Raw genomic sequence first — 16,074 nt, forward strand, 5'->3', positions numbered from 1 at the left:
TTGGTTATATGGGCTAATCTTGTGTCACTAATGTAGAGAGGACTCTACAAAAGAGGCAAGGATCATTGGGGTCATTTTAGAGAGTGGCGACTACAATCAGTCACTAAGAAATGTAAACTAAATTATGTAATTTTACAGGGCTCCAGCCAAATTGGTAAACATTAACTTTTTTTTTTTTAAGTAAATGCAACACCTGATGTGGGGCTTGAACAACCCTGAGATCAAGGGTTGCATACTCTACCAAGTGAGCCAACCAGGCATCCCAAATATTACACACTTTATATTTTTTCATAGTTTTAAAATTTTTTTATAAACATATAATGTATTATTAGCCCCAGGGGTACAGGTCTGTGAATTGCCAGGTTTACACACTTCACAGCACTCACCATACCACATACCTTCCCCAATGTCCATAACCCCACCACCGTCTCCCTACCTACCTCCTCCTGGCCACCATAGCACATACCCTCCCCAATGTCCATAACCCCACCACCGTCTCCCTACCCCTCTCCCCCTGGCCACCCTCAGTTTGTTTTGTGACATTAAGAGTCTCTTATGATTTGTCTCCCTCCCAATCCCATCTTGTTTCATTTATTCTTTTCCTATCCCCCAAGCCCTCCACATTGCATCTCCACTTCCTCATATCAGGGAAATCATATGATAGTTGTCTTTCTCTGATTCACTTATTTTGCTAAGCATAATACCCTCTAGTTCCATCCACATCATCGCAAATGGCAAGATTTCATTTCTTTTGATGGCTGCATAGTATTCCATTGTATATATATACCACATCTTCTTTACCCATTCATCTGTTGATGGACATCTAGGTTCTTTCCATAGTTTGGTTATTGTGGACATTGCTGCTATAAACATTTGGGTGCACATATTACACACTTTTTAAATGGGGATTGTATCAACAGCTTTTTTGCATTTAGATTTTATTTATTTATTTATTTATTTATTTATTTATTTATTTATTTGAGAGAGAATGTGAGCAGGGGGAGGAAGAGAGGGAAAAAGACAAGCAGACTCCACACTGAGCACAGAACTCAATGTGGGGCTCTATCCTGGGAAAATGATATCCTGACCTGAGTCAAAATCAAGAATTGGATGTTTAACCATTGAGCCAGCCAGGTGCCCTGAATCAATAGCTTTTTAAGGTAACCTGTGGTTAATGTGTGTGTACATACACACTCTTTAAGAATATATACACATATATATCTCACACTCCTTTATGATATATATTATACTCTAGTAAGGAATGTTAAGTTGTTTAATCAAATATATTGGAAATTAAAATTTTACATTTTTATATTTCTCAATGTACATGATTCTGAAAGTAAACCCTGAAAAGAGGAAGGTATATCAGTTTTTAGGGCAAGTTACATTATCAACCAGTCTTCTTATTGCTGTTCACAGGGAGTGGTGGAACTTGAGGAAGTTCTGCTGGAAATCTATGAAAGGAAATATCCAGGTCCCTGAATGTTCAAACATTACTATCCTTGAAGTACAATCCACTTGCTGTCCTTGTTTTAACACACCTCTCATAAGCCCCTTTTGTAAGGAGTTCAAAACAGTTTACTGGGTCATCAATATTTTTTTGTTTCCTGTTTGAAAAAGCAGGGCATAAGCCCATCTCCTTTTTGTGTCTTTAAGTGCTTTCATAATTGCCAGTTCGTTTTAGACCAATGGTGAGTGCTGATACTCCTATGCATTCCAGGAAAATGTCTCTTCCAGACTCTTTGTCATAAGGAAAAAAATTCTCTTCAGTTACACTTTACGTATGTTTAAGCTGAGGTTATTCTTTTCCAAAGATATCACTCATTCTTCATGACATTATATATACTGGGGTGGGAGGGTATTAATCCCTCAGAAACAGCAGTGAACTTCCTTAAATGAAAAAAGTATTTCTCAGAAGTCTATAGAAAATGTAAGGCTTAAATATCAGTGGCACACCAAGGGTAAGGCAGGGGGAGTGGTCTTCTCAAGGTGCAGGCAATTAGGGGATGTACCACTGTAGAAGATTTTTAAAACAATAGTAAAATGGACCCAAAGCCCATCTGCTTTTTATTTTCGTTTATAAACCAAAACTGCCCATGATAAGGCACCTCTCTGTGAAAAAAAAAAAAAACACACACACCTAAACATTTGTGGAGTTTTACTTTTTGGAAACATTTCTTCTTCACATGTAACATTTTTGGAAACTTTGGCAGGGGGAATTGCCCACTCTTTTCACTCTCACTTCAACAGTGGAAAATGTTGCAAAAATGTAGGTACAAATGTAAGTATAGGCTATGAAAAATGTTCCCAGACAAGACGGAGTGCTCATTGTGAAGCTGTGTGGGCATTAAAGAAATATTGAAAAGCTAACTTCATTCTGTGAAGTTCTGTGTGATCAAAGAGAAAATATGAGTATAGGAGGATTAGCTCAGATTATATTGTCTCCTACGTGTAATTTTCCTTTTCTGAGTTATCTGGTTTCTGGTGTGAAATTTTAGGGGTTGATTATACACAGAAATATTTGCACGCAGCCAGAATCAGCTTCTGACAGTTTAAAGTGAAGTTGCAAGTCTTAAGATTGTTCCTTGAAGATTACCACATAGAGATGTGTAGAAAAGGCCATTAACCATGTAACCAAAAGGGGAGGGGAGCATTAAAAAAAAATCTGAATAGGAAAAAACAATTTTTAAAGAAGAATAGTAACAGAAATGACAAAAGATGTTGGTCTTACATTGTCCAAATAAATCAAAAGGGCAATTTTGAGTGTCAATAACTGTCTTCAAAAACTAGACATTATTTCTAAGCAAAGTATCAAATGATGTCAAGATTTGCTATCACTCAACCATTTCCTCATATACACCAGGGTAAAGCAACCCACAGAGTGAAGATATTTGCAATGCTTATAACTGAGAAGAGCTTATATCTAAATTATATTTGTAAGAACTTACGTAGATTAATTGGAAAATAAATTACAAAAAAGACTACTCAGTGGGAAAATGGGCAAAAGACTTAGTGAATTCACTAAAGAAGAAAACCCAGGGGGGCGCCTGGGTGTCTAAGTGGGTTAAGCCTCTGCTTTCGGCTCAGGTCATGATCTCAGGGTCCTGGGATCCAGCCCCACATCAGGCTCTCTGCTCAGTGGGGAGCCTGCTTCCCTTCCTTTCTCTGCCTGCCTCTCTTCCTACTTGTGATCTCTCTCTCTCTCTCTGTCAAATAAATAAATAAATACATCTTAAAAAAAAAAAAGAAAACCCAGTGAAAATAAACATTGAAAGATGCTCAGTGAGGAAGAATAATAAGGGAGATGCAAGATAAACTGCAACGGGAGGTTACTACACCTCCACCAATATGGGTACATTTAAAAGTTTGATGAGACCAAGTGTTGGCAAGAATGTAAAGCAATCGCACCTTCCCTAAGTGGCTAGTTATACTCTGAGAAAAGTCTGGCCCTATTTACTAAAGCCGAGGTTTGTATACCTTACAATACAGCAATTTTACTCCTGGATATTATTCCCAGCTTAAATACATACACATTTACAATAAATTACGTACAAAAATATTCATTGCAGTGTTACTCATAATAACCCCAAACTGGGAACAACCCCAAAATCCATCAACAGAATGGATAAATAAATGGGTTATAGTCACAGAATGGGATACCAGATGGCAATGAAAATGAACAAGCTTTAGTTATAGGCAATGGCACAGTGGATTCTCACAAAAATACCATTAGCAAAAGAGATCATACACAAAATAACCCATGCTGTATGATTCTATTTACATGAAGTTCAAAAAGAGAGGATACTGTGATATATAGACTACATACTGAGATGGTGGTAAACTATAAAGAAAAGCAAAGATTACCAAGATGGTCAGGAGAACAGGGAAGTTGTGCTTGCCAAGGGGAAGGGAGTTGGCTAGAAGAGTCCTGGTAATGTTCTTTTTCTCTATCTGGAGGATGGTTAGATAGTTATTCATTTTATAAGCATTCATTAACTACACATTAATATTTGATATATTTTTTTGTTATTTGCATCATAACAAAAAATATTTTTAAATCTCCTTTTATTCTCAGCAGTGAAAACCCAGGCTATTTTTACATGCCAAATTATCCCAAATAATAAGGCATAAAAATTTGTGTGCTTTACATATTAACCTATTTGCAGAAGATGTTACAATTTCCTTTGAACCCCAATTTCAGAAATGTAAACGTTTACCAAGGAGCCAACCAATGAACAAGTATCCAACTCAAGAAGTAATAGTACAAAATAGAAATTTGTAGTAACCTATCTAGTAGCAGACTGTGTCCAGTCTCTCTTAAATCTAAATTTTAAAGGGTGATTAAAAAAAAAAAACCTTAGCCACACCTGGGAATAAGTATGTTTTCTTTCATCTGCAGTATAGACACAGAGCATTACAGAAGTTTATTTTCTAAAATTTCCAGATCTTTGCCAAACATATAGACACTAAAACTGCAGTGGACCAGTCCGTATCTCAAAATGGGGATGAGGAGAGCAACTGGATACATGAAACAATATGAAAGATATTTCTGAAACAGATTTTTGGTCTTATTTCTAGGAATTTATCCTGCAGATAGACAAGTTCTGCATATGTAATGTGTGAACAAAATATTCTATGTTGATTGCCCTGGTGCCCCAGGAGAGTTAGTGGGGGATGAAGCTCTTTCTGCACCCCTGGAGTCATGCTCCAGCCATTGTGCCCTGGTGCTCCCCCCACCCTAAATCTGGAAAGTGGCTTGGACTGCAGGTCTGTTTTGTTACGATCTGTTTGAAAATACATTAGGAGTTTAATAATAGTAGTTGCAGAAGTATAGCATAAGAAATTAAATTCAAGTCTCAGAGGGCCTCCTGAAAGCAAAAGGAAGAAACCAGGGAAAGGATGTGAGACCCAACTACAGAGCCGGAAGTGTTTTTCGGAGTGAGCCAGAGTCATCAGGCAAGAGACCCAATTTCTTGCCCTCTTCTTTTACAACTCCCAGCAGCACCCGGCACTGCGGGGAGGGGCCGGAGAAAGGGGGATTCTGAAGGGTATGAGTTTACCTTTCATTAACTTCATGGTAAATCCACTGCTGTTTATAACAGAAAAACATTGAAACAGCCCAAATAACTATCAGAATGAGAATGAATGAATTGTGATATATTCATTTAATAGAATATTATAAAGAATGAGCTGCAGCTACATGTATATTTGTGAAAAACTAAATTTGAGTTGGAGAATAATTTATAAAGTAAGATACCATTAACTTAAATTTTAAAAATATGCAAAACAATATGAGACTATAGATATGTGCATATTATATATACATATTTGAATATGTACACAATGTATATTTTATATATATATATATGTATATATATATAATTTTGTGTGTATAAGCTGTAAAAACATGGAAGGAAATGATAAACACTGAATTCTGAATACTAGTTACTTCTAACCAGGAGGAAAGGAGGGAAATGGGATTGCAGACAAGTACAAAGGAGGTCCATTTCCTGAAAAGAGAAAGATCTCAAGGACACAGGACAAAATAAATATTAAGATTTTGATGTAACAAACCTAGGTGTTAGCTATGAGGTTTTGTTGCATTATTTACTGAACTCTTCTATATGCATAAAAATGGTCCATAAGTTCTATTAAAAAAAAAAAAAAGTCTCTTGCACTGACCAGGGAAGGAAGATACTCTAATTCTAGCATCAGACTTGATTCCTCTGTTTTTGATATTTAATTTATATTTTTGTTGAGGTGTATGTAAGTAAAATGCATAAATCTTAAGTTTACATATCTGACATGGGTAAGTTCACCAGGATCATGATATGGAAGGTTGCCAACTCTCTTCGGCACGTATAATTCCTCTTATCCTGGCTGGTTTTCATCCTCTGGCTTTAGTTTAGATGTCACTTCCTCTAGGAACATTGCCTTATTCCCCGAGCACTTGTTTACTACTGCTCTTCTGTGCTTTTTCCTTTAATTAATCATTTACTTCTCAGCTTTTCTTTCTAGATTATGAGCTACTTTCCTGAAGGTTCCAAACTACACATGTGACTTGTGTTCTGTTTTGTGCCTGCGCCTTTCCATTTTTCAAGTTAAATTGTACTGACCAACTTCAGCCTCTTCAGAGAAACCCAGGATCCTTTGTGATATTCATCCATTCCTTGTCTACACCTAATCTCCATAATTTCTGCATCAGGTACCATGTTCCTCTCTGTTTTGAGGTCATGACCTTGATATCAAGTTTTGGGTGTTGAGAGTTTCACAAATGCATTCAAGCATAAGGAAAACCCTGAACACAGAGTTGTATTTTATGACCAATGGAGTATCAGAGTAATGCCTGCCTTTTAGAAGCCCTGAAGCTTTGCAAGTGAAGCTGAAACCTGTCATGCTGAGCCTGATTAAAACCTCCTCTAAAGCTGACGACTAATGCTGATGGTGTTCATTGCCCGGACTTGGATTATAAAAGGTAACAATGAGGACGTTTCACTTCTGTTCCTCACTCCAGGGAACCTCAGGGAACTCCCTGAATCTTAGAGAGACTGGTAGGCATGCTGAAGAAGGCAAGTTCTCTTTGTGTTGTAGGGGGAGCAACTGAAGAGTAGTTTAATCGCTGGAGTAACAAGTGGGGAAGAGAATGGATTCTGGTGCCAGACTGCCAGTGTAACTTGGTACAAGCTGGAAACCTCGCCAAGCTTCAGTTTCTCCTTTGGAAACTGGGGATGATGACGTTAACCCTACTTCAAAGGGTTATTGTGAGGATTAAGTGAGTTACTATGTGAAAAATTCCTCGCACGGAGTATTTTACAGCACTAGAAATCATTATCATCAACATAGTAATATATTAATTGTGGTAAGATTACTCTGGTTACTGTCTGGAAGGTGATGAATCTAAAAAAGGCAGTGTCATTCCAACATGAAAATAAAAATAAGAAAACATGATTTGATCTAGCAGAAGATACATGGAGGGGTTTGAACATAGTTGCAGACACACAGATGCTCTAATCAACCTACAATTATATACACCTTTGATTAACTACTGCTAATTTTCAGTTTCACCCACTGGTTTCCCTTGTCTTCATCGTACTAAGAGGCACTGGTCCCCCGCTTAGAAATGAATTCACCCTTTGGCTTAGACAAGCAGTAGGTGAGAGAGTAAAGGAAGTTAGGATCACTGTGGTAAAGACCACAGTTCTTAAAATACACATTGAGGGGAAAAGAGTGGAGAAAGAAGGCAAGACAGAAAAACAGCCTGGGAAGGAAATGAGCCAATTGGTCACTACTTTTCATCCCTTGGACAAGGTAGGCATAGTCAAACGGGAGATACGAATTGAAAAACACATTAATGCTGTGATCGTATTCTTCCCAGATTTTGTAGCCAATACACCAAAGCCATACTTATTTTTTTGTTGTTGTTTAAGTCCCACAGCTACATAATTCTGAAGGTATTTAGACATTTCCATATTTTTAAATTTTTTACTTAAGTAATCTCTATACCCAGTGTGGAACTCGAGCTCATGACCCCAAGATCAAGAGTCGCATGATCCTACTGAGCCAGCCAGGTACCCGTCCATACATCTTTTCAAAAAGTTCAAGAAGTGGCTAAGAGCTCTAGTGTTTTTGTGGCAGGTATTTTTTAGTATGTCTTGAGAACAATTTTACAATTCTTCCAGGCTGTTTGCCCTCCTAGCAACCTTTCCTGTTCACCTTGTAGGAAATACTCTTTCTTATATCCCAGTATTGCAAATTTCTTTTTTTTTTAAGATTTTATTTATTCATTTGACAAAGATCACAAGTAGGCAGAGAGGCAGGCAGAGAGAGGAGGAAGTAGGCTCCTCGTGGAGCAGAGAGCCCAATGTGGGGCTAGATCCCAGGACCCCGGGACCACGACCCGAGCTGAAGGCAGAGGCTTTAACCCAGTGAGCCACCCAGGCGCCCCCAGTATTGCAAATTTCTGATACTCCTCAAAAATTCAGTTTATGTCCTTTTCTAGTCTACCACTCCACTTGGCTTATATATTTATATGTACTTATAATTTTATATTGCAATAATCTCTCTTGTTGTCATTCCCCATGTCTAGACCATGAGCTTCTTGGTGGAAGGAACAGTGATTTTACTTCCCACCCTGAGACACTCTATAGCATAATAGTTTAGTGCATGGAGCTGGAATTTCTAAGTTTAAATCTCACATTTATAGGATGTATTGTATATCCTTGAGCAAGTCATTTCCCTTTTCTGTGCCCACATTCCTCTATCTGTAAAATGAATAATAGCAACAACTTTAAGTTGCTATCCCTTACTTCTATCTTTTAATTGGATGGAAACCTTTTCATGATTGTCAGTGAACTATAGAATTTTTTTTTAAATTTAGGAGGGGGTGGTGGATAAATTTGAAAGGGTTATTGTTTCCAGTTCAAACAAATACAGATAATTGTGTTGGAAAAAAGAGAGACTTGGAGAATCCAGCAGGCAATGGCCGACATTCCCTCCAGTCTCCAACATCTTCACATTGTCTGTCTGCCTTCTCTGATTTGCATATACAAGGTCTCTTCAGTTACTCTTTAGTAGTTAGAGGGCTACCTTTTCCAGCAATCTATCTCTGGCATCCTACAGTTGGCCTCCGCCAGGGAACTGATCACCCTTTTATGCAGTTGTCTGTTTGGAAGTGTGATACCACACAACTGTGATGTAAGCAAGGATCTATGACTTAAGAACGACTAATATTCTCAAGCTAATCCTCTCAACACCTAAGTCTCCTGGAGGCTTTCCTTCTGCCTCAGTCACTCCTTGCCTCTCATCAGTGTTCCTCTGTATCAGCTGGAAGCTTTAGAAATGAAGACCTCTGAAGCAGGCACTGTCCCAGGTGTGCTCCCCATATGCCCCAGCAAGGACGCCTACGGCTGGAATGCCTTAGCTCCGCCCCTTCTGAGCTTCTGGCCCGCTCCCTCCCCACTCGGCCTGCACCTGCCTTTGGCCCGCCTTCTCCGTAAACTGGGGTCAGAACTGCGCACGCTCCTTCTCAACCTCCTTGTAGCGTGATGACGTTGACGTTGGCGTGTAACGTAGTGGCGGCTGTCGCGCTTGCTTCAGCTGGGAGAGGCGGTCTGAGCTGTGGGTTTGGAAGCTACGCGGGACCGTGAGGTGTCTCGCTCGGCCACGGCGCGTGGCTTTTTTTGGGCTTACGCTGCTGACTCTATTGTCTCCGCTCCGCCCAGTCCCGGGAGAGGGAAGCGCAGTGGAGGTTCTGTGGAGACAAAGCTGGAACCCCTGAAGGGACAGGGAGCAGCCGAGGTTGGGGGGCGTGGAGCGCCTGAGTGCAGGGCTGCAGCCCATAATTGGGGAGCAGTCGAGAGGGGGAGGTTCACCATAGGCAAGGTCCGCACCCGCCGGGATCGGGGCTGGTCCCGAGGAGGGCTTGGGGCGGCCGTGCGATGTTTGGGGCCCGGTGCCTGGTCCGAGCCCTGCGCTCCTGTTCCTCCACTCCCTGCCCGAGACACAAACCTTCATCCAGACTGAACGTGCGGGATGCCCTTGGGGCCCAGAACACGATTGGGGAGCGCGTTAAGGTTCAGGTTGGTGTATGGGAAGGGAGTGGGCTTTTCTTTTTAATGACTTAAATGGCACCTCCACGACTAGGCTTGCCTTGTCAGGAGGAATGACAGGCAGGGAAAGGAGAAAAGGTGGTCAGCTGCGTGCGTTCACACTTTTCTCCTTTCTTTGCCTACCGTTGCTCTTTGCAGAACTCTTGGGATGCCTGTGAAGTCCTGGAACTTTGCTTTCCCGGTGGGACGTTCTCTGTAAACTTGTTAGTCATACAGCAGAATAAACGTACGAGCCTCTTTTCCTTTATCCTTCATAATGAACATCCCTAGTTAATAGTGCCTGCCTCGAGCTAGCTCCTTGAGAAATGACACCGTGTCTTAAACGGTCTTGGTATTCACACATGTCTGACAGTAAATACTCGTTCGACTAAACAATGGCTTTTTTTTTTTCAACTTTTAACAACCCCCAAGGCCTAAAAATGGGGGGTGGTGTATAATATATTTAATACGTTAGGAGAAAGAGTAGAGTGTAGCAGTTTGAAACTCTGGAGTTAGGCTGCCTAGGTTCAAATCTGCCACTAAGTGGCTCATGAATTATGGGCATGTTTCCTATGTGTTTTATACCTGTTTCCTTCTTAATGGCAATGAATCTAATAGCCTTAACCTCATAGAGTCCTGAAGATTAAGTGAGGTGATAGGTATTAAGACATTTAGAACAATGGCTTACGTCAAATGTTGGCTGCTTTTATTTCTCTTGTTAATATCAGTTGCAACAGTTCCACACAGAAGATTTTCCCTTAAGGGAGTAGACCAAACAAGGTGGTTTGACCGTTTTTTATAGGTCGCTGAAACACCGATGAAGTTATTTTTGTTGTCCTCGGATATCCTTGATTTTTAGCAGTGTGACCTCTCTGCATTTCTTTGGGTTTCATATTTTTTCCATGATACAAACCAAAACCTTCTCCATTCATCTATTTATTTGACATACATACCTTAATGATCCCTTGGGAGTGGTAATCTAGAAAGGATTCAAAGGTAAAAGCTACTGCTTACGTTAAAGGCTTTCATTTTAATGCTGCTCGGTCTAAGCTAGTAACTGCCTGCCATTTGCGGCATTGAGCTCTTGAAATGCAGCTAGTCTAAATTGGAGGATAACTGTATATGTAAAATACACACCAATTTTGGAGAACAAAATATAAAATATCTCAATATATATATTGATTACACATTGATATTTGGGGCATAACTGGGTTAAATACAGTATTAAAATTAATTTTACCTGTTTGCTTTAGCGTGACCACTAAAACATGCAGAATTACATAATGTGGCTCACATTATGTTTTTGTGGGTCAGCCCTGGTCTAATGGTTAAGACTGGTAATTGGGGCAATGTGATTAGTATTGGTGGTATAAAAATTTTGAGAAAATATAGAGGGACGTCCTTAACTATGTGAGGTAAAGGAAGACTTCTTGTATTAAGTGACATTTCACTTGAGTCCTGAAGGATAGGAGTTCCTCAAGCAGAGGAACTCGGGGTGGGGGGGTGGAGATAGCATTCTAGAGAAGTTTGGTAATAACTTGAACTTTGAACTAAGAACTGTATTTGAATTCTAGCTCTATTACTTGGGAACTGTGATGTTAATTATTTAGAGAGATTATCCTAACTTCTCTAAATATGTTCTTCATCTCTAATACTCACTTTATTAAGTTCTTGTAAGGACTAAGTAGTAAAATATTTATAAAGAGCTTAGAACAGAAGCACGTTTTTAAATGGTGCTTCACAAATGTTAGCATTTACTAACAAGTGAAAAGCAAGACAGTGGTGCTTTAGGAATTACTATTGATTGAACCTGACCAGAGAGCAGCTGCCTTTGGGGAAGCCTGGGCAGGTGAAACCAGAAAGATGGGCACTCTCAATTGTGAAAGGCCTTGTATAGGAGACTGAGGCAATGTATACTTTATTCAGTGTAGCCCTAAAAAAAGTTCAAATTCAGGCTTTATGTTAACAAGCAGCGTGATCTTCAGCAAGTTATTTAACTTCTTTGAGCCCAGGTTCTTCACTTGTAGGAAAGGTTCACACCACAGAGTTGTTGTGAAGAAGTGATGAGATAGTACATGAAGGTAGTAAAACACTTCTCACAGTAGATTTTTAGTGCATGGTAGATATTTTTTCACTATAAAACATTAATGGACTATCTACTCTGTGCTTGACAATTGCCTTCAAAGCAACTAAAGCATGGTTCCTAAACTTTGAAAGTATTGTGGACATGCAAATAAGTAAGAGAAGAGCTTTAGTAGCATTGTCTGTACGTTATGGTGGGAACACAGCTAAGGGTCAATACCGTTTTATTTTGTTTTAATTTTATTTGTTTGCCAGCAAGAGCACAAGCAGGGGGAACAGCAGAGGGGGAGGGAGAAAGAGACTCCCGGCTGAGCAGGGAGCCCGATGCGGGGTTCATCCCAGGACCCTGAGGTCACCACCTGAGCCACCCAGGTACCCCCAATACAGTTTTGTAAGTAGAATCATCTCCCTTTTCCCAAGCGTGGCTGATAGTTAATCAAACACCGTCAGTTTCACAGTTGTTCAGTGTCTGATAGAATATTCCCGTTTCTTTGCTAGTTAAATTTAAGTTGGATGTTATCTTTGAGACCTGTTTTTAGTTGTATTGGTCTACTGGAATACCTCTCATTTGTATTCACATGTACATGTCATGTGAATTCAGAGTGTCTTTGAAAGCTTATGTACTACTTAATATATGTTCACAATGAAAAGCTGTTTGAGAACTTTGTGTGATACATTCTAAAAGGGAAACAAAAATCCAATGGAGAGGTTTCTAGTGTATACGTAATCTCCCTTCTAGGAATTTAAATAAAAGGAGACAAGGGCGAAAGTATGTGTCCTGTTATTTGTTGTGGTGGCAAAAAGGAGCAAGGGGCAGGAAGAAATATGTGAAATAGCCAATATTGGGGAAATTGATGATGTGAATTAGGCTCTTCACCTACTGGAATGTTTGGCATCTATTCAGAATGGTGAGTTTTATTAACAGAGCAAAAAGGTGTGATGCCAAAGCTGTATCTCACTGCGATAAGAATCATATTGAATTATATATGCTTAGCAGTGAGCTAAAAGCGATTGATTTGTTAAGACAGGATTCAGGATATTGGTTTTTTCCATTTAGTCTTACATGTGCATGTGTAATGAAAATGTAAAATGTTTGTGTGTTTTAAACTCACATTTAGAAATTACTCTTTATTAGGGATGGATTCGTTCAGTCCGATCCCAGAAGGAAGTATTGTTCCTGCATATTAATGATGGATCATCTTTGGAAAGCCTTCAGGTTGTAGCAGATTCAAGCTTTGATAGTAGGTGAGGTTTTTGTTTTTTGTTTTTTTTTTAAATAACAAAAGAACCTTTTTTTTTTCCTTTCATCTCTGTTCCCCATTTCTCTAATCCAGTGTTCATATTGCCCCCTGAGTGATCTTTCTCAACAAATCTACTTTTCAGAGCTTTGAGGCTTAAGTCCAAATATCTGGAATCAAGATCTTTCAAGCTCAGGCCTTTCTTTTTCTTTTCTTTTTTTTCTCTTTAAATTCAGTTAATTAACGTAATATTAGTTTCAGATTTAAGGGTCAGTGATTCTTCGATCTTAAATAATATACAGTACTTACTACATCACCCAGTTACCCCATGCGCTCACCCCCATCCCCTTAAACAATCCTTAGTTTGTTACTTATGATTAAGAGTCTCTTAGGGTTTGTCTTCCTCTCTGATTTTGTCTTGTTTTTTTTTTTCCCTCCACTCCCCTATGCTCCCCTGATTTGTTTCTTAAATTCCACACATGAGTGAAATCATATAATTGTCTTCTCTGATTGACTTATTTCACTTAGCATAATAGCCTCTAGTTCCATCCATGTCATTGCAAATGGCAAGATTTAATTTTTTTTTTTTGATGGAGGCCTTTCTTTTTCTAACATCTTCGCATAATAATATCCCGTGTCTATTCTTTGCTTCAGCCTCTCTCAATTATTTGCTGCCCAAAGAAGGGTAAAACCTCTGTCATTAAATATTGGAATGTTCTGATAGCAAGTTTTGTATTAAAATGAGGGTTCCAGATAATGATACCTTGTCTATGCTGGTTTTTGGTTACTGTAGAGAACTGGCTTTTGGGAGTTCTGTGGAAGTTCAAGGGCAGCTGGTAAAAAGTCCATCCAAAAAGCAAAATGTGGAACTGAAGGCAGAAAAAATTGAAGTTGTTGGAAATTGCGATGCCAAGGTATGCTTTCTAATACTTTAATGGGGACTATTTAGGCTTAATGTAAAACATTAGCTGTCTGATTTAAGTGTGATTATTGGGAAGATGGCACTTAGAGCATGTTTCGGTTGGACTTCGCAGATAATCGAAACAGGCTATAGAGCTGAAGAATGTAGAGAGTGTAGCAAAAAGTACGTAGATGGCTGAGTTTTATGAGTGAAGGTGAAGTATTAATCTCTGCATCTCTTTGGATGCCTGTCACAGTTGAAACTTGCCACTTCTACGAGGATGCCCAGTTAGTTGCAGTGACAGAGACATCGAGCAGACCATGTTCTTAGGAAAGCCCTGCCTAGAAATGACTTTTATAGGATCTAGAACTGTGTTGGACCAGTACCTTAGCCACTAGCCACCTGTGGCTGTTTAATGTTAACTAATTTAATATTAATCAAAATTAAATTAAAAAAAATCAGTTCCATAGTGGCATTAGCCACATTTCAAGTGTTTGGTTGTCACAGGCAGCTGCTGGCTACCATACTGGATAGCATGGATACAGAACATTTCCATTTATCACAGAAAATTCTGTGGGACACTGCTGGAGTGCCATAATGCTCGGGCTGAGCAAAGATAAGAAATCCTACATTAAGATATGTATGGGGCGCCTGGGTAGCACAGTTGTTTAAGATTCTGACTCTTGGTTCCAACTCATGTCGTGATCTCAGGGTCTTGAGATCAAGAACCCCATCAGGTCCATAATCAGCTGGGAGTCTGCTTGGTTTTCTCTCTCCTTCTCCCTCTGCTTCTCCTGTTCTTGTGCACTCTCACTCTCGCGCACGCTCTTTCAAAAAAAAAAAGACATGTTTATGCCTATTTTTGCAAGAGTCTTTGTTACTGCCTTTTATTTATCACCTGATAAAGAGGTTAGAGGGTATAAAATCATAGGTTATCAATCCAGTTTTTGAATTGGAGAAAATGAGGCCCAGTCAGGTGATCTGACTTGCCCAAGGTGATATTGCTGGCTAGTGCCACAGCTAAAATTGATGTACTAGCCATTTGACTCCCATGTAGTTGTGCTATACTTATCTTCAAGTATTTAATGAACAAAAAATGAGGAAGTATAGGGAAATTGCATCATTTTAATTCATTTTTATTTCTTTTGGATAATTGGAGGAAAACAAATACAAGGAAATAAGAGAAAAATGGTCAACTTTTTAAAAAATGTTCTGAATAATTTTTTAAGAAATACTAATTGAAATACTAATACATACTAATTGACATGTAAAATCTGGAATTGGGTCCTAAGATTTCTGAATAGTGGACTGTGAAAATATTTTGGAACTCAGGAATTGGAGATGGTAACCATTTTTGGGTTTGCTTTTTTAGAGGGATATAATGATTATTAAAATTTGCCATGTGTTTAACGCTTCTTAAATTTTTCTCTCTTGGCTTCTCTCTTTGTCATTCACCTTCTCTTCCCCTTGATTTCAAGTTCATTTTTAAGTATTTAGATATTAGGGAATTCTGATCCCCAGGCAGTTAATGTGGTCCTTTTTTGACTTAAGTAGATGTGGTACTTATTTCTCTTATGAAATAAATTAGCATGTGCACTAAAAGAAATAGATAAAATTATATGGAATAAGCTACCATTTGGCTTTTTTACTTAGCTTTTCTGTTACCTTTTTTCTGGAACTTTGGTTTTGGTCTGAAGATTTGTTTCTGTCTTAAGCTTGAAACATGAGGGTGGGCAGGGTATAATATTTCTACATAGAGTCATAATTTGAAATTTTTGTAAGTATACATTACTCTGCCAGATGACAGAAAGCTGTTGACCCTCCTTCATGTTCTTAGACATGTTGATAAACAGTGAAAAACAGTGCCAATTGATTATAAGTGATTATGGGCTTTCAAGACATTTGGGTGATTTTTAAAATTGAAAACCAGCTGTGTGTACACAGCTGTAGAAAACATAATCTTTAATATCTACAATATTCTGAACTCTTATGTGCCAAACAGTGGGCTATTTTGCATAATTATATCCTAATCTTTCTGTTTGTAAGTAGTGACTGATATAAGCTAATGGATGAAAATTTGATAAATAACAGATTAGCCTCAGTAATACTAACTTTGCCCAAGGTTCCACACCTAGTAAGTGGTAAAGCTAGAGTCACACCCACATCTCTGATTCTACCTACCAATCTACTAATTTGGAATTAATGTGGACTATATTCACTTATCTTAAGAAACAGAGAAGGAAAATTTTTTATTTTTGTTCTGAAG

General features: G+C 38.8%; 1 protein-coding gene across 2 annotated transcripts in view; it reads left to right on the plus strand.

Annotated features, from left to right (window-relative positions):
• Positions 1-9,180: 9,180 nt before the first annotated feature.
• Positions 9,181-16,074, plus strand: part of NARS2 (asparaginyl-tRNA synthetase 2, mitochondrial) — a 125,514-nt gene continuing 118,620 nt past the window's right edge. For both annotated transcript variants that reach the window (XM_032852969.1, XM_032852970.1), the window contains exons 1-3: positions 9,181-9,578; positions 12,805-12,914; positions 13,701-13,821. In XM_032852969.1, coding sequence (XP_032708860.1) covers positions 9,438-9,578; positions 12,805-12,914; positions 13,701-13,821 — 372 coding nt within the window. In that variant the 5' untranslated portion in view covers positions 9,181-9,437. The remainder of the gene's footprint in view (positions 9,579-12,804; positions 12,915-13,700; positions 13,822-16,074) is intronic.

Source organism: Lontra canadensis, unplaced genomic scaffold (genome assembly GCF_010015895.1).
Source record: "Lontra canadensis isolate GAN:19392208 unplaced genomic scaffold, GSC_riverotter_1.0 scaffold7, whole genome shotgun sequence".
NCBI lineage: Eukaryota > Metazoa > Chordata > Mammalia > Carnivora > Mustelidae > Lontra > Lontra canadensis.